Source organism: Monodelphis domestica, chromosome 1 (assembly GCF_027887165.1).
Source record: "Monodelphis domestica isolate mMonDom1 chromosome 1, mMonDom1.pri, whole genome shotgun sequence".
Taxonomy (NCBI): domain Eukaryota; kingdom Metazoa; phylum Chordata; class Mammalia; order Didelphimorphia; family Didelphidae; genus Monodelphis; species Monodelphis domestica.
The window spans coordinates 384,296,071-384,322,149 of record NC_077227.1 but is presented as its reverse complement, the minus strand read 5'-3'; the positions used below and the strand labels follow the sequence as shown (position 1 = coordinate 384,322,149).

Below are 26,079 nucleotides of genomic sequence, written 5' to 3'. Positions count from 1 at the left end.
CAAAGCATTTCCTAAAAAAGACGTAATGATAGCTATAAAACATTCTTATAAAACATCTTCCTCTCCCCTACAAATACTCCCAATATCAGAGGGAAGAGGATGGACAAACTCAGAATACCTTGGTCTGGAAGCTCCTATGCAGGGAGGGTAAGGGACACATTCACCTAAGACATCTCCCACCTCTGGTACTACGGCACCCTAAAGTCCTTGCTATTTGTGCCCCGTCTTCATGCTTCTCCCCACCAGGAGCAATATTTCTTCAGGATGGATCACTAGGCTGGAATCCCTAAGCCTGCCCTCTCTGCAGCCCAACTCCCAGATGCCAGGGCTAATGTTCTTTGCTGCCACAATTAGTTCTTTTCTTTGATATCACAGGTCATGCTTCTAGAAGCTACTTCTTGCCCTGACTGACCTTCCTTGTCCATGTCTCCCTACTTAGCTAGCCGCTCTGTAGCAAAATGCTATAGCTGATCAAGGAGGAAAAGAGGAAGAAATATTCTCACACCCTGCTTCCCTCTTGTAGATACTCAGGGGTTATACTCCACAAAGCTGTTCCTGGCCCATCAATGTATCCAGAGCTGGCCCACTGCTTTTTTTTTTGTTTGTTTTTTAAATGGATGCTAAACTATTTAGAATTGATACTAAGAATCAATTCCAAGACAGAAGAATTGATAAGAGCTAGGCATTTAGGGTTAAGTGACTTGCCCAGGATCAAATAGCTAGGAAGTGTCTGAAGTCAAATATGAACCTGGGACCTCCTGTCTCCAGGCTGAACTCTGTCCATAGAGTACCTAGTTGCCCCAGAATTAACTTTTTAAAAAGTTTCTAAGCTTGTGGGCAATTTTCCACAGAAGGCTAACTGCCTTTCTAATTCTATCAAAGGGAATTTCTTCACATTTTATAACAGCATAATAGGACATGAACACATCTTTTCACTTTGTTACCATATTAATACCTGTTATCTACCCTTAATTTCTGTGACTACATCAGCCACAGTGTGTGTGTGTGTGTGTGTGTCTATGTGCGTGTACAGTGTCTAAAATCTCAGTGCAGTTCCGAGCAATGAAAGCCTAGAAAAGCACTTCAGCTTGACCTGTATATAGTACATGTGTAAATGTATACACATATTGCACTGTGCTTGGGCAGGATTGTATAACTCTCCAAGGGTAGTAGTTGGGCCTCCTCATCCAGAATTCTGTGCCTGTGTTGAAGCCACTTCTCTGAGGGCCCTTTTCCTCTACTCCCTCTTTCTAGGTGCCAATCAATATCGGTATGGAAAGAACCGGGCTGAGGAAGATGCCCGCAGGTACCTGGTGGAAAAGGAGAAGCTGGAGACCGAGAAGGGTTTGATCCGGAATGAGCTAATGACCCTACGAAAAGAGAAGAGAATGCTAAAGGAGGCCATAAAGAACAGTGAAGGTACAAATGGTCTTCATTCTAATCAGGAGATCCCTTAGAACAACGTGATTTTTAGGGAAGTCTGGGCAAGATCCAGCAAGCTCACTGGAAGTGTATCTTTTTCTGGAAATGGTCAGCTGAGGAGATGTTGGAAGGGTAGGCACAGCACACAAAGAGGCCAGTTTTTCTCTTCCTATGTCCATGTCCACATTGGCTAAAATGCATTCTTTCCCCCCTTTCATCTTGGAATCAATATCGTATTAGTCCCAAAGCACAAGACTGGTGAAAGGGGTAGTCAATGGAGGTTAAGTGAGGGGAACTCAGCTATGAAGTGTCAAGACCAGATTTGAACCCAGGACTTCCTGTGTCTAGGTCTGGCTCCTAATCCACTGACTCACCTAGTCACATCACCCTCCCCTCAATAATTTTCAAATAATATTTTAACATTTTTTTGGTAAATTCATGTCAAAGATTATGATTATTAGCTCAGATTTCCACTGTATTTTATTTTTATCTCCCATGAAGTAGCTTGTTCAAATATTCTTGTCTAGTTGTATCTGATTCTTTCTGACTCCATTTGGGGTTTTCTTGGCAAAGATACTAGAGTGGTTTGCCATTTCCTTCTCCAGCTCATGTTAAAGATGAAGAAACTGAGGCAAACAATGAAGTGACTTGCTATACAACTAGTAAGTGTCTGAGGCCAGGTTTGAACTAAAGATACGTCTGCCTGCTTTAGGCCCAGCATTCTATGCACTGTGCCACCTAGCTTTTCCAAGGGATATTGTCCCTATAACAATGAATATTTAGAGAGATAAAATGGTATAGTGGATAGACATGACCAGTATTGGACCCAGGAACACCCAGGTACAAATTCTGCCTCTGAACTACACTAGCAGTATGAACTGAGCAAGATACACAACCTCTCAGGGTTCTAGGGCAATTCTCTTAACAATACAAATTATAGTTTGCCAGTTGGCATTGTTGGTGAGAGGGTTCTTTACCCTGATGAGATCACAGGACCAGATTTTTTAAAAATGAAGTACCAGTTGTTCAAGAGGCATTTCTTAATTAATTGTTGTGTGCTTGGCACTCTGCTTGACCCTGAAGATACAGAGGCAAGAATAAGATAGTCCTGGCCTCTCCATTTTGTCAAATTAAATCTGTCTTCCAAATGAAGATCTTATAAAGCAAAGCTTGCATTTTTTCAAGTTAAATTTATTTTTCAAATGAAGAACAGCCTTCTTCTTTGCCTACCTCCCCCCATCCTTCCCTGTCATTTAAAAAGCAAGAAAAGTGAAACTACCTGTTGCAAATGTGTATTGTCAAGCAGAATAAACTCCTAAGGCTTAGCAGTAGCTTGAAGATCAGGAAAGACCACATGTAGAAATTGGTGCTTAAAACTGAAATTTAGGGGAATGTAGAGAATTCTAAGAGACAGAAATGAAGAGAGATGAGCATTTCAGGCCTGGGGAGGGAGTGAGAGTATTTCTTTTTAGCTTTAAGCATATTCTAGTCTTATGGTGCCATAAGCTGGTGCCACCTAGTGGTAAAAGTGAGGATTTCTTGTTTCACCTGAACCACTTTAGGCAGGGAGAGCATTCTCACAGAAGTTTTATGCTTCAGCTTTCAAAGGCTGTTTTATTATTATTATTACTATTACTTTTACCATTACTATTTTTAAACCCTTATCTCCCATATTAGAATCACTACTGCATTCTGGTTCCAAGGCAGAAGAGCGGTAAGGGCTAGGAAGTTGGGGGTAAGTGACTTGCTCAGGGTCACATAGCCAGGAAGTATCTGAAGTCAAATTTGAACCCATGACCTCCAGTCTCTAGGCCCGGCTCTTAATCCACTGAGCCACCCAGCTGCCACCTTTATTATTATTTTTCAAATACTTATTGCCCTAGTAACAACTCTAAGCCAGAATGACAAAGGCTAGGCATATGGGGTTAAGTAACTTGCCCAGGGTCACACAGCTAGGAAGTAGCTATTTTCTTTATTAAGAAACCTGGAGAAGGTAGCACAGTGCAAGCAAAACCAGTAAAATTACAGTCTTGGGACCTGAGTTCAGATCTTGACTCCACTATTTCTCTTGATCTTAGATTCTTCACTTTATAGATGACCCTGGGCAAGTCTCTTACCCCCAACTACTGCCTAGCCCTTACCACTCTTCTGCCTTGGAACCAGAACATAGTAGGGATTCTAAGATGGAAGATAAGGGTTTAAAAATAGTAATAATAATAATAAAGAAAACAGCCTTTGAAAGCTTATAATGTTTGAAAAGCTGAGGACTTCAAGGTTCTGCAAGGAAGGGAACTAGACAATTTTATCCCACAGAAGGATGATCTATCTTAGTCTAATGGGTAATCCTTAGAGGTCAAGGGTGTGTGCAGAAATAACACAAGTAGTTGAGGAAAAGTTTAATTTAATTTAATAAACATTTATTCAGCACCTTTTGTACTAGGTAAGATGCTAGATACTAGAGATGTTGGTGGTCTATGCCCTGAAGGAGCAAAGTCTAATAAGGGTATAAGCTGTATGATCATTAATTAGAGTGTGATTAAATACATAGGAGAGGTCAAATGGAATGCTCAGTAGGTGATGTAATGAGAGCTTCTTCTAGAACCCCTGAGGGACTGTTGTCAGAAATATTCAGAGATGAAAACGGACAAGGTCAGATTCTGGAACAACTAGTAATCTAGTCTAGGGAGAAACTAATGTCTAAGGTTAAACAAAAGTAGTTTGGGATTAGGCCTTAGAAGTCAAAATAAGGAGTCTGTATATCCCTATAGACATTAGTATTGGGCCAGTGAATGTTTTTGAGCTGGGTAGAATGATGTGATCAGAATTCTGAATTCTTAAGATGAATATGTCAATGTGTACAAGATAACTAAAGGGGAGATTAGTTATTCTTGGGTGGGCCTTACCAGAATCAAGTCTAGCTGTCCCCACAATCCTAATAAATGTTTCCAGTGATTTTATACTTCTTGTATAATATACATACAAAAATATATACATATATGCTTATACAGAGAAAGAGAGAAAAGAAGGGATGAAGTAACTAAGAAAGAGAGGAGGAGAGAGGGGAAAGCCACAGCCACCTAATTCAACATTTATTAAATTCGTACTATGTACATTGCATTATTCTAGGCAATAAGGAACCTTTGCTATCAAAGGTCATTGATACAGAGCTGAAAAGACCTTTAGAACTCACCTAATCTACATTCCTCATTTTATAGAAGGGGAACCTGAGGCAGAGATTTTTATAAGTGACTTGCTCAGTCACTAAGATATTAACTAGGAAAGCCAAGATTCAACTCAATTTCTCTGACTCCAAATCCAATATTCCTTCTACTTTACTACACAGCCTCTCAGTTTATATTTTAATTAAATTCCCAAAGGCCATCTAATCTCACCCATTTCAGGGAAGGAATTCCCCCACTAAATATCTCTGACAAGTGGGTTATTTAGTCTTTGACTGGACCTCCTCAGTGATGGGAAGTTCATTGCCTTATTTTTTAAAAAATACTTACCTCCTGTCTTAGTATCAATACTAAGTACTGGTTCCAAGGCAGAAGAGTGGTAAGAGCTAGGCAATTGGGATTAAGTGACTTTCCCAGGGTCATACAACTAGGAATCCAGGCCTGGTGCTCCGTCTACCAAGCTGAACTCATTACCTCATAATGTTACCCATTCCATTGACAACTGCCTCAAACATATGTTTTTCCTTAATGAAAAAGGAGTATCTGCCTCTCTGTGACTTCTACCTCCTGGTCTTTGTTCTGGGGCCAAAGAGAAGAGCCTAATCCTGTGCAGGCATTTGATCACAATCATCCAACAAGAGAAGACATTAAATCTTCTCTTCCCCAGACTGAATACTTTAATTCCTTTAACCGCTCTTCACATGGCATGACTTTGAGTCCCTTTCATCAACCTGATCATTTTCCTTGAGAGAATATAGTGTAGTTAGTGGCCAGAGAGTAGCACTGTTGGCTAATCTTGCTATTTGAGTCACTTTGGGCAAGATATCAAACCTCTCTGACCCAGTTTCTTTATCTGTAAAATGAGGTTAATAGTGCCTGTAGCACATACTTTACAGGACTGTTGTGACAATAGCTCACTCCTACTGCATTTTGTTAATTTTTTATTATGTTGGCCTGAATATTTAAATTCCTGGTTGCAAGGGATTTAATTTCTAAATCCCAAAATGAATTGCTAAAGTAAAATGGAATTTATTGTAGTTTATTTTACAATAGAGGGAAGATATTAAGGAATGAGAGAGAGTGAGAGAGAGAAAAGTCCAGCGTTCTCTAAGCCAGGTAGAAATATTAAGCCCCAGCCAGCGGAAAGAGTTTCAAGACAGTTCGGCCTTTCTTAGAGGTTCACACCTTCAGAAAAGCAGGGAAACTAAGTCAGCCTTTCCACTCACCACAGTGACCTTCTAAAAGGAAAGCAGTCTGAGGTCTCCTGCACAAGCTCCTCCAGGGTCCAGTTCCATAGCCAAGTCCGAGTGTCTGTCTTCCAGTCTCTCCTCAAGTGTCTGTCTTCCCTCCAGCTCCCAGTGACTGATCCTTCATTCTAAGCCTGGGATGACTGATCCTCCAGTCCAACTCAAAGCCAGAGGATTTAAATCTCTTCTGGCCTCTGTGGTCTTCTATTTAAAGATTTTTTTCTCTTGTGTTACCTCCCCTAAATTTCACGTCTACCAATCACAGCAGACACTCTCTCCAGGATTGCCCACTCTTTAGTTCACACCTTTTTTTTGGTTAGATTATACCTTTTTTAGTTATATCACACCTTTTGTAGTTCGAACCTTTACTAGTTAAGTTTGCAACTTTACTGGTTATTTACTTTTTTATAGATTAAAATGGATAGATCTACTTCAAATACTGAGTTAACACTTTTGGGGATTAAAATCTAAAAATAGACTGGGGATTACAATTTAATCTTCCCAATAAAGGAAGAGCTAAGTACCTTCATTGTTACAATCAGGGGATTACAATTTAATCTTCACAATATGTATATGTATGTTTATGTACTTTGTACATTCCTACCTGTCTGTAGCTAACACAAGAGGTATCTGATCACGTTCTGTCTGGTATATCTCATTGGAACTGTAGGGACTAGCCTTGATTCTGAAATGGCCACTGGAAGCCCAACATTGTCTCCTTGCTTCAGACTTTCCTCCATCTAATCTATCCTATTCTTAATGACATATTAATCTTCCTAATTCACAGTCTAAAATATTTTGCATCAATTGCCACAGTTCCTGTGTCATCAGTTATTATTTGTCAATGCCCTTCCTAAACCATGGCACCTAGAATGGAGCATGATACTGTTGGTGAGGTCTCCCTTGACCCCATGATTTCTGAGGATATCCCCAACAGAAATAAGATGAACTGTTTTGTTATGCTCCTTGAAAACAGGGCTGAGATTAAAGGATCTAGAAGAGAAGGTAGTGATATTAGAGACCCAGTGCCGGGAAAAGGAGGAGAGACGTATTGATCTAGAGCTGAAGCTTGTGGCTGTGAAGGAGAGCTTGAAGCAGTCCTTGGCTGGAGGACCAGCTCTTGGACTTGCTGTGACCAGCCAAAGCAAGACTGTGGTGAGTATTCGTTTTTCCTTCCCATGTGCCCTGCTACACATATGCTATGGATATCTCTTTTGCTTGGGATCCCTATTTGGGGTGCTGGGAGTTGGAAGAGAGTAGTCTTGATTGCACTTTAAGAAATCCTACCAGCTTCTGTGATTCATTGTTGTTGAGTCATTTAAATTGTGTCCAACTCTTTGTGACCTCATTTATAGTTTTCTTGGCAAAGATACTGAAGTGGTTTGCCATTTCCTTCTCCATTTCATTTCACAGATGAGGAAACTGAGGCAAACAGGGTAAAATGACTTGCCCAAGGTCACCCAGCTAGTAAGTGTCTGAGGCCAATTTGAACTCAGGAAGATGTGTCTTCCTGACTCCAGGACCAGCACTTTATCCACTATGACTCCTATTCAGCTGATTTCAATCCAGCAAATCCCTCTAGTAGGAAATCCAGAATACATAGATGAAACAAAAAAAGGTCTCTGTCTTCAAAAAGTTTACATTCTAGTAGAGACAATAAGGTAATAATTCATATCTATGTAGTATCTTGTGGATCATGGTGCTTTTTTCACACTATCCCTGTAAGGTCAATACTTCAAGCCATAATATCCTCAACCTACAATTGAGGAAGCCAAAGCTAAGAGAGTGAAATGAATTGGATTATAGAGCTGGAAGAGGCATTAGAGACCATTTAGTCTAATATTCTCATTTACTAGGTGAGGAAATCAAGGCCCAGAGTAAGGTGAAAGGTTATGCAGGTAATGTGTCAGAGCTTAGATTTGAATGCTGGTATTCTGACCTTTTTTTTGAACCCTTACTTTGTGTTCTAGTAAAAGAAGGATGAGGGGGATAGGCAATCAGATTTAAGTGACTTGCCCAAGGTCACACAGCTAGGAAATGTCTACTTCCAGATTTGAACCCAGGTCCTCCTGACTTCTGGCTTGACTTTCAATCTACTGAGTCACCTACCTGTCCCTGGTCTTCTGACTTTTAATTCAGTGCTGTTCCCACTACCCCACATTCACTTGTCTAGGCTAGGAAAACATTAAAAGTAGAGCTAGACCTCAGGTTTCCTGCCATGCTCTTTCTACTATCCCATTCTGCAAAATAACAAGTTGTAATGCAACAAGTACCTAGGAGAGGTTATAAAGAAAGAGAAGAAATTTGAGGAGAGATCTTTCTAGCTAAAGTAATCAGGGCTCCAGGAGAATCAATATGGTGGCGTAGAGGCAGTGAAAGTTCAGAACTGTGAAAACCCTTCCTTACCAATTACAACCTAAATGCTCCTAGGGGACTGAAAATCAAACCTCAATAAGGCAGAGCCAAGGAACCCTCCTGCTGGACTCATTTCAAAAGGTATGCCCAATAAAAGCCAGAATTTGAGAATACTCCAGTTTAAGGGGAAGGGAAAAGGAAGGACCCAGGACACCCACCCACCCACACACACACACACCTAGATCTCTAAACCTCCAGTGGCAGCTGGAACTTCTGGGCAGGCAAAGACACTGGTCGGGAGGGAGTACCTTGTGGGCAAACCTGTGCCAGACTCAGAGCATTGAACACAGGTGGTGGGGAAGGAGTTAGAGAAGGAGCCCAGAGCTGGCAGCCTAGTTGCATCAGCAGGGACCCTCCATATTGCTCCCCCCTTCCAGGAGGTCTTGGCCTCAGGGCACATCCAACCCAACCCAGCTGGACTTAATCCATCAAAGTCTTCTGAGGGCAAGAAAGCTCAAGCTCCAACACCCCTCCCCCACAGAAGGCTGGACTTTAATCCAATCAAAGACTCCAGAGGGCAGGGAAGCAAAAGCTCCAATATCCCTCCCCCATAGACTGCACTGAGAGACTTGCTGACAAAACTCCAAGAGGGAAGACTGACAGAAAAGCCCAAAACCACACACACAAAATGAGAGGAGCAAGAGCACAGACAACTGCATGGAGTAAAGAAGGGGTAAATATGAGCAAACAACAGAAAAAGAAAAAAGAAATTACAATCAACATCTTCTATACAGGCAATGAACAAAGAGCAAACGGAATAGAGGAGGAGGGAACACCAATGAAACAGAAAACCAGCGAATTGGACACAGACTTTGGAAGAACTCAAAATACAATTCAAAACACAATTAAGAGAGGCTGAAGACAATTGAGAAAAGAACTTAAAAACTAAGATAAGTCAGGCACTTGAACTAAAATGAGAAAGTGTCTTGAAAGCCAAAATCAACCAGCTTGAAAATGAGGCAAAGGAGATGAAAGATGAGGCAAAGGAGATGAAAGATGAGATAAAGAGGATGAAAGATGAACTCCAAAGAAAATCAGGCCAGAAGGAGAAAGATGACCAAAAAGCCAGGGATGAAATCCAGTCTTTAAGAACCAGAATACAACAACTAGAATCAAGTGACTTCACAAGGCAGCAGGACACTATAAAACAAAATCTAAAGAATGAAAAACTTAAGGAAAATATAAAGCATCTCATTCACAAAACAGAAGATTTAGAAAATCGTTCCAGGAGAGACAACTTAAGAATCATTGGTCTCCCAGAAGACCATGGCAAAAGGAAAAGCCCTGACATCATACTACAGGAAGTCATCCAAAAAAACAGAGAAAGAAAACTACAGACCAATCTCCTTAATGAATATAGATGCAAAAATCTTAAATAGGATATTAGCAAAAAGACTCCAGCAAGTCGTCACAAGGGTTATTCACTATGACCAGGTAGGATTCATACCAGGAATGCAAGGATGGTTCAATATTAGGAAAACCATCCACATAATTGACCATATTAACAAGCAAACCAACAAAAATCACATGATTATCTCAATAGATACAGAAAAAGCCTTTGATAAAATACAACACCCATTCCTATTGAAAACACTAGAAAGTATAGGAATAGAAGGGCCTTTTCTAAAAATAACAAACAGTAGATATCTAAAAACATCATCTGCAATGGGGATAAACTAGAAGCCTTCACAATAAGATCAGGAGTGAAACAAATATGCCCATTATCACCTCTATTATTTAACATTGTACTAGAAACACTAGCTGTAGCAATTAGAGAAGAAAAAGAAATGGAAGGTATTAAAATTGGCAATGAGGAGACTAAGCTATCACTCTTTGCAGATGATATGATGGTCTACTTAAAGAATCCTAGAGAATCAACCAAAAAGCTAGTCAAAATAATCAACAACTTTAGAAAAGTTGCAGGATACAAAATAAACCCACATAAGTTATCAGCATTTCTATATATCTCTTACCCATTTCAGCAGCAAGAATCAGAAAGAGAAATTCCTCACCCTAGACAATATAAAATACTTAGGAATCTATCTGCCAAGACAAACACAGGAACTATATAAACACAACTACAAAACATTCTCCACACTAAATTAAATTAAAACTAGATCTAAACAATTGGAAAAACATTGATTGCTCATGGGTGGGACAAGCTAACATAATAAAAATGACAATCCTACCCAAATTAATTTACTTATTCAGTGCCATACCCATTGAACTACCAAAAGACTTTTTTTACTGAATTAGAAAAAGCCATAACAAAGTTCATTTGGAAGAACAAAATATCAAGTATATCCAGGGAAATAATGGAAAAAAATGCAAAGGAAGGAGGACTTACAGTCCCAGATCTCAAACTATACTATAAAGCAGTGGTCATCAAAACAATTTGATATGGGCTAAGAGACAGAGAGGGAGACCAGTGGAATAGACTTGGGGTAAGTGACCTCAGCAAGACAGTCTATGATAAGCCCAAGGATCCCAGCTTTTGGGACCAAAATCCACTATTTGATAAAAACTGCTAGAAAAATTGGAAGACACTGTGGGAGAGATTAGGTTTGGATAAACACCTCACACCCTATACCAAGATAAACTCAGAATGGGTGAATGACTTGAATATAAAGAAGGAAACTATAAGCTAATTAGGTAAACACAGAGTAGTAAACATGTCACATCTTTGGGCAAGGAAAGACTTTAAAGCCAAGAAAGAGCTAGAAAAAATTACAAAATGTAAAATCAGTAATTTTGATTACATCAAATTAAAAAGGTTTTGTACAAAGAAAACCAATGCAACCAAAATTGGAAGGGGAGCAACTGATTGGGAAACAAACTTCATTACAAAAACTTCTGACAAAGGTCTAATTACTCAAATTTATAAAGAACTAAACCAGTTGTAGAAAAAATCAAGCCATTCTCCAATTGATAAATGGGCAAAGGGTATAAATAGGCAATTTTCAGTTAAAGAAGTCAAAACTATTAATAAGCACATGAAAAAGTGTTCTAAATCTCTTATAATCAGAGAGATGCAAATTAAAACAACTCTGAGGTATCACCTCACACCTAGCAGATTGGCTAACATGACAGCAAAGGAAAGTAATGAATGCTGGAGGGGATGTGGCAAAGTAGGGACACTAATTCACTGCTGTTGGGGTTGTGAACCGACCCAATCATTCTGGAGGGCAATTTGGAACTATGCCCAAAGGGCAATAAAAGACTGCCCTTTGATCCAGCCATAGTACTGCTGGGCTTGTACCCCAAAGAGATAATAAGGAAAAAGACTTGTACAAGAATATTCATAGCTGCACTCTTTGTGGTGGCCAAAAATTGGAAAACAAGGGGATGGCCTTCACTTGGGGAATGGCTGAACAAATTGTGGTATATGTTGGTGATAGAATACTATTGTGCTAAAAGGAATAATAAAGTGGAGGAATCATGGGAACTGGAACAACCTCCAGGAAGTGATGCAGAGCGAGAGGAGCAGAACCAGGAGAACATTGTACACAGAGACTGATACACTATGGTACAATGGAATGTAATGGACTTCTCCATTAGTGACAATGCAGTGATCCTGAACAACTTGGAGGGATATAAGAGAAAAAACAGTATTCACATTCAGAGGAAAAACTAGGAGTAGAAACACAGAAGAAAAACAATTGCTTGAATACATGGGTCGAGGGGATATGGTTGGGGATGTAGACTCTAAATGAACATCCTAATGCAAGCACTAACAGCATGGAAATAGGTTTTGATTAAGGACATATGTAATACCCAATTAAATTGCGCGTCAGCTGTGGGATGGTGAGTGAGAGGGGAGGAGGAAGGGAAATAATATAATTATTGTAACCAAGGATTAATGTTCTAAATTTACTAAGTAAATTAACTTAAATTTTTAAAAAAATAAAGAAATCAGGGGAGGTTTTATGGAACAATTGGCAACTAACCTGGGCCTTGGACAGGGCACTGGAACCCTTTAGACCTCAGTTTTCAGATAAAATAAACAAATTGGGCTTCATGATTTTTGAGGATTTTCCCTTGGCCCTATCTAGTGAAGGCTTTCACTAGGTTGAGGTATGTATTGCTTAACGGTTGGTTATAAAAGGTGGGGAAGAGGCTGTAGCCAGGGGAAGAAGATGGATGCGCAGAGGTGAGAGAGAGCAGTAGCCCTGTCCATAGCAGGTTCTCTTCTCCTTACCAAATTGTGGGATCAGGTAAGGCAGCTTTCTCCATAATTCTAAATTTCAACTCTGTTGCTTTCTCTAGGAATCAGCAAATAAGCCTCCCAATCTAGAACACCCACCTCCTGTCAACTGTACAGCTGAACTAAGGAAGAGGAGCCCATCTATCAATGCTTCCAGCAAAGGGAAAGTGCTCCAGAAAGCCAAGGTATGGGAACATCACCCTACACAGCATCAAGCTACCACAATGCCTCACCACACCTAACCAAAGCCAAGAATTAGAAAGGCAAGCTTCAGAAAAAACCAGGAATCTAATCTTGACTATGCCACCAACTTACTGTATAATTTGGACTAGTCCCATTTTTATCTTTGGGTTTGATTATCCTCCTCCATAATAATAACTAATTGTCTTTCTACATCTCATGATTCTTCAGAGAGCTCCTGAGACTTTCCTTCAGGTCCTATTAACTTTTAGTTTAGACACAATTTAAATATTAAGCTAGAAGCAGGGAATCAGAAAGGGGAATGGATGTCCATTAGCTTATTGATGTCCTTTTTAATTAAAAACCGATACCTTCTGCCTTAGAATCATTGGTATCAATCATCTCTCTGGCATACCCCTGTCACTGAACAGAGTAGAGTATAGAGGGTCTATCACCTCATTATTTCTAAGAAATTTAGAGGAATCTATGCAACCCAATTTATTTTTTTCAAATGCAGCTCAACTTTTCTTACTATCATATTCCACTGATGACTCAAAATGTTTGCAATACATTAAAATCCCCAGGTCTTTTCCAAGCATGCTATTGTCAAATTACAGCTCTCCATCTTGTATTACTAAAGATGACTTTTCGAGCCCCCTTTATATTTTTATCCCTAGTGAATTTCACAATATTAGATTCAGTCCAGGATTCTGGCCTGTCACAATTTTTATGGACCCTGACGGTCATCATCAAGCACGTTCATCTTTCTTCCACAATTTGGCTTATCTATAAATTTAATAAATACTCCATCCATGCTTTTATCCAAATGACTGATAAAATGTTCAATAGTACACAGCCAAGTACAGATCCCTGAGGCACTCTACTGAAGACCTTTTTTCCTGTTGGCATTGCATTATTATCATTCCTCTGTTGGTTTGGCCATTTATCTAGTTCCCAAATCATTTGATTATGCTATAAACTATCTTACACACATCTTTCCCACAGGAATAACAAGAAATGGTTATCAAATGCTCTGACACTGGTTTAAAAAAAAACACCTGATCTGCATTTTCCTGACTCACAGTTTTATCAGTCATGAACAAGGCATCTGTTAGCCAGGGGATGATTTTCTTCTTAGTTTTTCTTCACTGAAGTCTTGCCTAGACTGATTTGGTCACTCACTCTTTCACTTCATACACAGCTGTTAGTCAACAAGAATTTATGAAGTACATAATTATGTGTTCCAATTGCTAAGGGTACAAAGGCAAAAGCAGGGCCCCTTCCCTCAAGGAAATAATAGTCATTTGTCAGTGTTTGAGGGAACAGTCCATCATTCTTGGAGTCCAAAGCATTCTTTTTATAGTGACAAGTCTCAGAAAGTTGGGAATTTAGATGGTGTAATGGATTGGGCACCAGATCTGAAGTCTGAGTTCAGATATCACTTCTTGGAGTGTGACCCTGAGCGAGTAACAACTTCTATTTGCCTCAGTTTCCTCATCTCTAATTAAATGGGGATAATGATAGCACCTGCCTCCAATGGTTGTTTTGAGGACCAAATGAGATAATATTTGTAAAGTGCTTTGCAAACTTTAAAGTGCTATATAAATGCTCATTATTGTTACTTGGTATTGGAGAACCTCTTTACTACTTTTGTGAAATTAGGCAAGTCACTAATCTCTAGGTCTCAATTTATTCATCTCTAAAATGGACTAATAAAAATAAATAGCTAACATTCCTATCTCACTTACCAATATTATTTCCCCTGTCTTTACAAACAACCCTATAGTGTTGGTGCTATTTATTGTCCTCATTTTGCAAATGAGAAAACTGAGGCAAGTGGTGGCAAATAGTGTTTGCCCAAAGGTTACAATACTAGAAATGAGGGCTTCTTGATTCAGATAATGTGGTCCTATCTATTGATATTTATCTCAATACTTCAAGAATCTGAGTTTTTTTTTTCAGTTGTAGATATTACCACTCCCTCTACTATGAGACTGCAGCTCTTTTATAATTTAGATAATGATTTTTGAAGGTTGCTGTGGCTGAAATATTTTGCACCCTCCATCCAACCTGATAAAGTTTCTTTACATTTCTTAATCCTAAAGGTAGCTAAGTGGAGCAGTGAATAGAGCACTAGTCCTGGAGTCAAAAAGACCTGAGATCAAATTCAGCCTCAGATACTTACTACTTGTGTTATCCTGGGCAAGTTTTGCCTGTTTGCTTCAGTTTCCTCATCTGTAAAATCTTTCCATTCTTGTCCTATATATGTGTGCCATTTTCAGGATAACTGGAGCTCCTTGCTCTCTGACCTCTGTTCCTGTACCTACATCATTTCCTGACATTTGGAATTCCTTCAATGCACCCCCACTCCCATTTACCGTTTTTAAAAACTTCTGATTTTTCAAGATCAAACTCAGCCCTCTCTGTACTTCTATTCAATGGTATCCTTTCTTCCTTGGGCCTCATATATCACTTGATTTGCCCTTCTCTTTTCTTTTTTTTTAACCCTTACCTTCCATCTTAGGATCAATATTGGGTATTGATTCCAAAGCAGAAGAGTGGTAAGGGCTAGGCAATGGGGGTTAAGTGACTTGCCCAGGGTCACATAGCTAAGAAGTATCTGCTGAGGTCAAATTTGAACCCAGGCCCTCCCATCTCTAGGCCAGTTTGCCCTTAAATCCATTTCTTGCCATTTTCCCTCCTATATTTGTGTGTATATCATATTCCTTTATTAGACTGGGGCCCTGTCTTATCTTCTTATCTCATTCAGTGGTGGCAAAGGGCTTTGCTCATTGAAGTCACTTAATATCTATGAGATTGAAAATGAGCACTCAAGCATCCACTATTTACTGAATTCTGTCTTTGGTGCTATGGAAGTAAGTGAAGGATACAAAAAACAAAAGTGCCATTCTCTATTTCTCATAGAAATTATAGCAGAGAGTTTGGTGTCCAAATTTCTGTCTGTTTCCCTACCAGAAAATATTCACTTGTATGAGTGATGGAATGGCTAATCTTGAACCAAGTCCAATACCAAGGTATTACAAGAACTTGGAGACTGTCCAGCATTGCCAGGGGCTCCAGTTTAATTTGGGATCCATTAGGATACTTTATACTCAGTGAGACTCACTCACAGGTTGTTAACATATAATGCAAGAGGAGGAAGGGCCTTTGGAAATCATCTGGTCCAATTTCCCTCTTAATGGAGGAATCCTTTTTATAGCTTCCCTAAATGAGATTTATAAGCATTCTTGTCTACCCAAGTACAAATGGCCCTTGAGCTATTAACATTACTGAGTACTATGGAACATTTTTATTGAGGATTTTGTAAAATCAAAGGTGGCATGTTTATCAAATAGGCAGATTATACAAAGTAGGAGGGAGAGCCAGATGAGAAAAATGGAATTAAAAAATGATGTTGGCAGCTTGAAACATTAGACTTAATGTTACAAGATGATAGAGACAAATACAAAGTCTTAACACTTTCACAACTTCCTAAGTACAAGATGAAGGAGCTTTGACTAGATAGCAGTTTCTGGACTATGAAAAAGATCTAGGGGTCTTAGTGGGCCACAAGTCAACAATATGATATAGTATCCAAAAAATGCTGTGGTATCTCAGGCTGCATTAGTAAGGCAGTGTTGAGAATACAAGAGGTAATTGCCTCATAATACTTTATGCTCTTCAGAGCACACCTAGAATCCTGTGCTCAGTTCTGGACACAATATATGAAGGTCCCCAACAAGTTGGAGAATGGCCAGATAAGGGGAGCCAGAATGGTGAAGGGTCTTAGGTTCATTTTATATGAGGCTCAAAGGAAGGAATTCAAGGGATCTACCTTGGAGAAGAGATTCCTGGAGTAGGGGGAAAGAGGCTGAGATATAGTAGATAGTTTTCAGGTACTTGAAGGACCAGTAGATAGAAAAAAGACATGACTTGAGTTTAGAGGGAATAACCAGAGACAATGGGTAGAAACTTCCAAGGAGCAAATTTAAGCACGATGAAAGGAAAAACATCCAAAAATCTTTTAAGTTGTCTGGAAATGGGAAAGGCTGCCCTGCAAGGTAGTAGTTGCCTTCTCATTTATTCTATGTAAGTTAAGTCATTGAGTGGATCCTTTTTTTAGGTATGGGTGGACCAGATGCCCTTTTATTTTGCTTTTTTTTTTCCTTCAGAATTAATGATTTGGGGGGGGGGGGAGGGCAGGGTATGGTCTAGACTGGAAGCTTTTCATTTATTTATTTACAAAAATCTAACCAGATGTCCTTAAAAGTCTCTTTCAGCTCTGAAATTATGTAATTCTGTGGGACTAATATTTCTGGGTGTAGCTGGGTGGACTTTTTCAGTAAAGTCACTATTATTTTTCTAGTGCCTTACAATTTTCAGATCCTGTGAAATAAGTCTTAATATTATTATTGTCTCCATTTTACAGGAGAAGAAACTGAGGCATAGGTACTTATTGCTAGAATTTGAATTTAGGCCTTCCAACACCAAATCCAGCGCTCCTTCTGCTATACCATGCTGTCTGTCTTCAACGAACCTGTGCTCCTTTCCCAGTTCTAGCTTTGAGTATCTGTGTGACTGTGAGCAAATAATTTCCTCTCTTGAGTTTTAGTTTTCTTTTCTATAAAATGTGAATAGTAATGCCAGCAATAATAATACCAGTTATACAGGCTTCTTGGAAGGCTCAAGTAAGATACATATGAGGAATGCACTTCACAAATTCTTAATCAATTAAAAAATATGGCCTAGTATTAATCTTTGTTATTATCATTGTTGACCCCATAAATTGAGGCCTAATAGTGATCCCTCCTTTTAGTGATAATAACTCATTCATGTGACAGTTGGGGAAAACAATGGCAACTTGCTGGTGGTGATGTAGATGGGACCATGATTTGTATAGTTAGTCTAAATGATGCTGAGGGCCTTTCACTTGGTTACACCCTTGCTTTATGGGTCTCAGGCTCCTTCTCTGTAAAATGAGATTAAATTAGATGAAATATAAGGTCACCTAATGTTGAGATTCTCTTAGAGCTACTGTAATAGGGCTCTTGGGTCTTCTTCCTTCCTCCATTCATTGAGCAAATCTGGCCACAGTCTGTTTTTTTGTGCCTTACATAGACATCATTTCTTACTTTTCTGGGGTTTCCCCACCCCCCACAGGTGGGGCAGAGGTAGAATGACCACTCATCCAAGGGACTATCCTATAATGGTGATGGCATGTTTGTTCTTTGTTCTTCTCAAACATCATTCAATAAAACCTGTTCATTTGTCTTTGTGTATTGCAGGAATGGGAAATGAAGAAGACCTAAGAGGAACATGAGAAATATATCCTCTGGGGAGAGACCAGCTTCTCCAGTCCAGCCTTTTAAATCCCTTTTCCTGGAGAAACAGAGAAAAGTTATAACTGTTTGGGAAGCCATGAAGACCATCTTCACTGTGTTTTGGAGGGAAAGGGAGAAGGCACTTTGCCATTGGGGATACAGGGAGGGAGGGATGGGGTAGACAGGCTAGTAATGGAACAAAAAAGACTCTTGGGAATTTTAGGGGTGGGAAGTGGATTGGAATGAGGGGACTGTTAGGGAAAACAGTATGTTTAGACAAGCTGGATTGGCCATTTAACTGAAGAAATAAGAAACTGATGAATAATCACTTTTATTTAAGTCTTAGCATCCCATTTCTTATCTCTGAAATGGCTTATGGAAATAGTAAAGTAAATGGGATACTGTAGTAAGGATCAGCTCCTATTATCACACTATAAAGGGTTCCTAGGGCCCTGGCAGCTACTGGAAGCAAGCCTGAGACTGAAAATGAAGAGGATCCTCTATAATGTCACAGATCTGTGGTTTCATGGCTTGGCCAGTCCCCTCTATTTTTACCAATCCCATTCATCAATGGATCTGGCCTTCCAAAACTTTATTTTTGTGACTTCTGGTGATCAGCTTCTCTGTGCTCAGATGATCATCAAATAGCACATCTTGCTCACCAGACCTGGGCTTAAAGTCATTTCAGTTTGCTATGGCCTGCTAAAGCCTGTACTATACTGATATAACCTCAGAAGTCCAGGGTCAACCTCCACACCAAGAAGAGGTACTAGAGGAGAACTTTACTGAGGATGGCTAGGATAATGGCTGCTTGTTTAAGGTTGGGCTAAAGCTATATGGAATGTGAATCCTATGACCCTTCACCTATTCTGTCTATGGAGTTGCCTTTCTGGGAATTAGAACTAGCCATCAGTAATGTTTGCTGTGCCTAAATCTGATTGATATAAAAGCAAAGACCTGAAGAAGTAGGATAAACGTATGCAGCTGGGGTATTTTTAGTCACATATTCTGTCCAGGCCAACTCTCGGGAGAGTGATGCACACAGATACAAGCTTCCCATGCCACTGGCACACTCTCAAGCCTACACCTGCTCATAGATGGGTACTGTGCTATTAGAAAGACATAGGATTTGGGATCAGAGGACCTGGGCTAGAAACGTGCCTCAGACACTTACAAAGTATGTGTCTTTAGGGCAATCATTTAATGTGGCTAAGCCTCAGTTTCCTCATCTACAAAATGGGGACAACAACAGCACCTACCTCACAGGGCTTTTGTGCTAATTACATGAGATAATGTATAGAAAGTGCTTTGGAAATGAAGGATTATAGAAATATAAGCTATTCTATCTCAGCCCTGTAACTTAAAACCTGCTTGACTGGGTAAATTTGATTCTGTAAACTTCATATAAAATAAAGGGCTTGAAGTTAGTTCATTCACACTCAAAATCCTGTGAATTTATATACTGCATAGAAAGCTACGAGCTAACGGTCCAGGTGTTTTTGTGTAGCAAATGTACAAATGACCTCTTCCCTGAGACTCTATCCTAGAAGCCGTCTGTCTCTTCTCACATGTGATGCCTCATCTGCCGGTTAATCTCTTGTGTATGGGAATAGAAGTCTGCTTAAGAGGTGTTAAAGAGAAATCTAAGTACTCAAGATTTCTCTTCCTTCTTCTCCATGTGGAGCTCACTAGGGAAAGGAACTCTCCCCCTTTCCCTTTCCCACCTTTTCTGTAAAATAGTCCATTGCCAAAAGCCAAATGAAGCCTTGCTGTGAGTATAAATGTGCTGGGGATGTGGGGACCTTTTGTATTGAACTGTCATGCATACTGGGCCACAAGTTACTTTTTAAAAACTGAGCACTTTAAAATCTGTGTCATGTTCTCCTCCAATAAAGATAAAATTGTAACTATTCCATTGCTATGGAGTCAGCAATGTTTCCAACTTGGAAAGGTACTTAGGAGGCCACAATTTCAAATTCATTGCATATTTATTAAGTGTCTGCTTTATGTGGGGCACAGTAGTATGCTAGGCTAGAAAGAGAGACAACTGTCATATTGAAGAATATTGTGCTTGGAAGCAAGTTCTGGCCTCAAGCCTTGACTCTGCCTCTTTCTAGATATATGACTGAGTGAGATGAGGCATTTTATCTCTGAGTCTACAAATCATCTCTTAAATGAAAGTACTGGGATAAATAATCTTTAACATCCTTTAAAGTGACATTTTATAGTAGTGGTAGTCTCTCGGTGATCAAGGATGACGACATTTTATAAGTCTAGATAAGACACAGTTGTTGGCCTCATGGATTTACAGTCTAGTAGAGATTATCCCTTAGGAGTGGTTTTCAAGTGTGTTTCAATCACATCCAACTCTTCATGACCCCATTTGGGGTTTTCTTGACAAAAATACTGGAGTGGTTTGCCATTTCTTTTTCCACCTCATTTTGCAGATGAGGAAACTGAGGCAAATAGGCTTAAGTAACTTGCCTAGGGCCATACAGCTAGTAAGTGTCTGAGGCCAGATTTGAACTCAAGAAGGTAAAGCTTCCCAACTCCAGGCCCCAGAGCTCTTTGTGCTATGGTGCCATCTAGTGGCCCCTGCATTCAAGTATTTTATTTCATTTAATCTTCCATCAACCTTATGAGATGAATAAAAGGCATTATCCCCATTTGATAATGAAGAAAACTAGATCTCAGAGAGGCAAGTACACAGCCTAAAGTTGCACCACTATATAGTGTTAGAATCAAGACTGAAAAACAGGTTTAATGAATGAGTTTCCTTTGATCCATTTTGCACTGTCTTATGTACCTCCCAGTCAGCTGGATCTTAACTTGATCAAAGTTGCAAAAATGGGCAGCACTGTGTTTTGGTGAGAAAGGTGATCTTTGTTTTAGTTATCCCATTAAATTTGCTGAAAAGTTCAGAGGAGGAGAGTTTGGGGAGCTCCAATGGATAATTACATTCAGTTTTTTAAAATTACTTTTTTTTTTTTTAAACTGCTGAATGTTAAAGGCCCTATGCTGGGATAAAAAGATTAAAAACAAAAACAGTCCCTGCTCTTAAAGGGGATAAACTCCTTTATCTTATTAACCACCATCCACTCCATTCTACGAACTAGGAGGCTGAAAGTCTATGGAGCTATAGAATCCTTTTGAATGTCTTATCCTCTATGACCCATAGACCATATCATTAAATAAGATTCCACTTACTATTTTTTGAGCCCCTACTATGTGTGAAGTCTTGTGTGGGAAATAAAAATTAATGAAATTCAATTTTTATTCTTGGAAGAAGATAAAATGGAGAGTTGAATAATTATAAGAAGAAATGAATGCTAAATGGAATTCAACTCAATAAACTTGGAGATCTACAAGGGAAGGCTGGAAAATCATTTGCTGGAATGTTGTAGAAGAGATTTAGGGTTAAAGTAAGGAGCCCCTGAGATACCTTCCATCCCTATTATTCTGAGCCTAATAGTGAGTACTTTTTTCTTTTTAATTTTTGATCTTAGGTTCCCTTTTCACTTTTAAAATTATTAAAGAGCCTCCCCCCAAGTTTTTGTTTATATAGATTATATTCACCAATATTTAGAATATTAAAAAAAATAAGACATCTTAATATTATGAAAATAGTTTTGATTTTGTGGCCCTTCTGAAGGATTTTCCAGGTCTCCCTGTGGTCCTCAGAACTATTTTGAGAACTACTGCTATAAATAGTTTTTGTATTATCAAAAACAAGTTTCATTTCTAGAATGTGATATGGTTTTACAAAACAATTCCCCTCACAACCGTACTACAAAATAGGTAGTATAAATAGTTTGACATATGAGGAAAATGAGGTTCTTTTATCAGATATGAAATCTTAGCTAAAATGAGACTTCTAGTTCTAAGTAATTTTTATGACTTATTTATAGCTTACCTCAGTGTTTTTTGTCTTTGTTTCAGAGGCTCTTTATCAATCTTGTCTTCCACTTAATTCATAGCAACGCCTCTTCTTCAACTCTCTTATTTTCCTTCTCCCTCTTTTTTACATATAATAAATTCAGAAAGCTGTTTGGGGTCCTTCTGGATTTTAGGGACTTTTGTGTCACTACTAGAATTCCTTAGCATTCAGGTTTGTTGCATTGGTACTTATTTGCACTCCATGACATCAGGAATTAATACATTCTCTTCCCTTTTGCTCACTGTCAGATGTCACTTGAAGTTTCTTTGCCAGTTCCTTGTTTTTGGCACAATTGTTTCTATATTTCTTTGTGGACTTCTAGAACATACCTCCCGAGAATAGTCATACATTTGGCCCGTGTTTACCTATCTACACACTATGCTACCTGCTTTCTAGTTATCATCTCTAACTCTTCCCCCAGAACTAGGACCTCCTCCCCTAGATCCCCAGCTGTGATAGGTGAGTTTTCACCTTCTCTTGGTGGTAGCTAAACTTCTACATCACTTTCCAGTCATCTCTGTACCATATCACCTACTCTCTTGACATCATCTCCTTCTCATTTTCCCTGCTCTTCTCCCCAAATACAATGTAAATTCTTTGAGGGCAGAGACTGTTTTGCTTGCTTATGTTTGGGTTTCCAGTGCTTATCACAGTGCTTGGCACATTTGTTATTCAGTCATATCTGACTCTTCATGAGTCCATGGATTTTTTTCCATGATACTGGAGCAGTTTGCCATTTCCTTCTCCAACAGATAACCATACATATACATATCAAAGCTCTCCACTGTCTTGACCTGTCTAACTTGGATAACCCTGCACAGCATAGTGCATAGCTCACAGTTTCTTTGAGCTATGCAAGCTCCTCTCCCACAACAAGGTAGTGATGCAAGAAAGACTTTTTTTTTTTAAGCAAATAGGGATTGAATGACTTGCTTAGGGTCACACGGCAAGTAAGTGTCTAAATCTGGATTTGAACTCATGTTTTCTTGTCTCTTTATTCAACAGCTGATTCAACAACTAAGACTAAGCAAAGTAGATTGAGATAGATAGGAGTAAATGTAAACATTGAATAAAATTTGAACTTTAGCAAAACATAAGGGAACCCAAAACACAAGTTTGGGTGAGCCCAAAACAAGAATGCTTTGAGTGGATCTAGGATCTGGAGGATCTCATATTTCCTTGTAGTTATCTCCAACATTCCTGGAGAATTATTATATGGCTCAGGTGGCATTCTGGTTGCACACAATCAATAAAGGTACATTTAAACAATATAACAACTCTCCCTCAAACAATATAAGTCATTTCCCCCACAATAGCTACAATATAAAAGGGAAGAAGACCTACACACTAAAATATAAAAAGTAAATCTAACAAAGTTTATAAAGATTAAGTAGGATTTGAATGAAAAAACTTAATTTGTTGTTGATTCAACTGTTAGATTTCCATGGAGTTAAAAGGAAAATGAAAAAAAAATGCATGGAGTCACAAGATGGAATGTCCAGTAAAAGGAACAGCAAAGAGGCCAATGTCACTGGATCGGTCATCCTGTTAAAGTAGGGCTGAAGAGGAGAATAAGGTGGAAGAGTGCTGGAATGGTGGAATAAGGCTAGGCTATGTAGGGCATTTAATGTGAAATAAAGGATTTTTTAATATTTAAACCTGGAGGTGATAGGGTTCCATTAGAATTTTCTGAATAGAGGTAGAAGGGCGATGGCCTTGTCAGACCTGTACTTGAGGAAGATTAATTTGCCAGTTGGGTTTAAGAGAGACTGGAGTTGAGAGAGCTCTAAGCCAGGAAGACAAATCAAATAGAGATGTCTAGACATTTTTCTAATGCCCTCAACCTGTTAATCCTCTCCAAAATTGAAGTTATACACTCAAAATATAGAAACTTTAGTTGTATCCATGATTTAGAACAACTGGAATCCTAAAGAAGGTTAAAAAACCTTATAAACTGATATAGTTCTGGAAATGCTAGCAAAGGCAATAAGTCAAGAGAAAAGAAATTAAAGGCATAAAGATAAAGTTGGAGGTGCTAAAATGATTCCTATTTGCTGATGTCATGATGGTGTATTTGGAAAATCTTTGGGAAAAAGAGAAGATACTAATTGAGAATAGCTTAAAAAAATCAGTCTATAAAATTAATACTCAAAAATCAACAGCTTTTCAATATAATAATACAAAACACAAGAAGCAACATTAGAAAGGGAAATCCTATTACAAATAGGTGCAAAATAGGCCTATTGAAGCACATGTAAAACTTGTATTGTTTCAATTACAATGTACTCCTTAAAGAAAAAAATAACTTAAATAGCAGGAGGAATATTCGGTACTCATTTCTAAACAATATCAATATAATAAAAATAATACTACAAAAATGAATAGCTTTATGTTATAGCAATCAAATTTCATAGGGAATACTTTGTAGAGCTTCATAAAATAATAATGAAATTCATTTGAAAAAAAAAAAACAGATCTAGAATATTAAGGGAAATGATCAGGTGAAGATGAAGAGGAAATTGCACTTCCAGAACCCAACCTATTATAAAGCAGCCATCATCTCAATTATCTGGTATTGGTTAAAAAAATATATCAATGGAAGACAATTAGACAAGGGGAAATCAGAAACAACAGAACTGGATAACCTAGAATCTGATAAATTACCTAGGAAAAAAATCCTTTTTTATTAAAAACTGCTGAGAAAACTGGAAAGCAGTATGGCAGAAACTGGGCTTAGATGAACACTTTCCACCATGTTCCACAATACAACCTTAATAGATATGTGACTTTAATATTAATGATCATACTATAAAATATTTAGAAGAGAAATTGGTCATATGCCCCTTACAGTTATTGGTAGGAGAAATTTTCTTAGCCAAATGAGAGACAACTACAAAAGAAAAAATAGATTAGTTTGATTATCTGAAACTGAAGATCTGCACAGACAAAAGTAATATACCTTGCACAAGAAGGGAAGGGGTCACCTTGGGAAAAAAAATCTCTTATCAAATTTCTCTTATTAGAGTTTGATATTCAAGGTATATAAACAAACATATAAGACTAGTACATATCCCCAACAGAAAGATGGTTAAAATAAACAGTTCTCAAGAGTTGCAAAAGATTTAGAACCACATGAATTTTTCAGATCACTAATAGAGAAATACAAATCAAAACAACCCTGCAGTTTCACCTTCATCTGTAAAATTGTTAAAAATGGCAATAGTCCATGTTATAGGGGTTGTAGAATGACAGGCACATTAATATATTGTTGATGGAGCTGAAAAATGGTATAATTTTTGGAAAGCAGTTTGGAATTATGCAAATAAAGTGACTAAAATGTTCATATCCTTTGAGCCAGAGACTTGATAAGAAGAAAATTCCCATATATAACAAAATTTTTATGGTAGAATTTTTTGTGATATCAAAGAATTGGAGACAAAGTTGATACTTGTCAAATGTTGAATGACTGCTCAAACTGTGGTACATGAAATAATGGAATACTATTGTGCTATAAGAAATGTGTGACAAATTCAGAGAATGGAAGGTTCTATGTGAACCAATACAGAATGAAGTAAGCAGAACTAAGAGGAGAATCTACACTGTACCCTTTATGACAACAAACTACAGAATCTGAGATTGTTTTAGAAATAAATATATTAAGTCATTTGGTAGGAGACGGGAGTAAGGGAGGAGATGTCGTTTCCTCCCATCTAGATTCTAGAAGGTTTACATTATAAAATTTAGATAACAGTCCTTGAATGTACCAAAGATATGGTTAAACAATTTTTGCAGGAGGGCAAATTGAAAGCAAAATAGATTGAGATACATATGAGAAAATGTAAACTTTGGCAAAACATAAGGGAGCCCAATGCAAGAATCCTGAATACATCTAGGATCTGTGGGATCTCATAGTTATCTAGTAGTTATCTCCAGCATTCCTGGAGAATTATCATAGGGGTCGGGTGGCATTCTGGTTGCAGACAATCACATAAAGGTACATTTAAACAGTATAACAATTTCCCCCCAAACAATATAAGTCATTTCCCCCACAACAATATAAATGGGAAAACCTACGCACTAAAATATAAAAAGTGAATCTAACAGTTTATAAAGATTAAGTAGGATTTGAATGAAGAAAGAGGATAGATATCCCATATTTACTTGCATATTGTCT

The 26,079-nt window shown here is 38.5% G+C and overlaps 1 protein-coding gene across 2 annotated transcripts in view; it reads left to right on the top strand.

Moving 5' to 3' along the window:
* AFAP1L1 (actin filament associated protein 1 like 1) overlaps positions 1–21,336 on the top strand; it is an 88,476-nt gene extending 67,140 nt beyond the window's left edge. Inside the window, exons 16-20 of one of the 2 annotated variants that reach the window (XM_056811598.1) lie at positions 1,255–1,419; positions 6,825–7,003; positions 8,279–8,344; positions 12,530–12,652; positions 17,933–21,336. In XM_056811598.1, coding sequence (XP_056667576.1) covers positions 1,255–1,419; positions 6,825–7,003; positions 8,279–8,344; positions 12,530–12,652; positions 17,933–17,956 — 557 coding nt within the window. In that variant the 3' untranslated portion in view covers positions 17,957–21,336. The remainder of the gene's footprint in view (positions 1–1,254; positions 1,420–6,824; positions 7,004–8,278; positions 8,345–12,529; positions 12,653–17,932) is intronic. The other variant, XM_007474042.2, reaches the window with a different exon arrangement.
* The last annotated feature ends 4,743 nt before the right edge of the window (positions 21,337–26,079 follow it).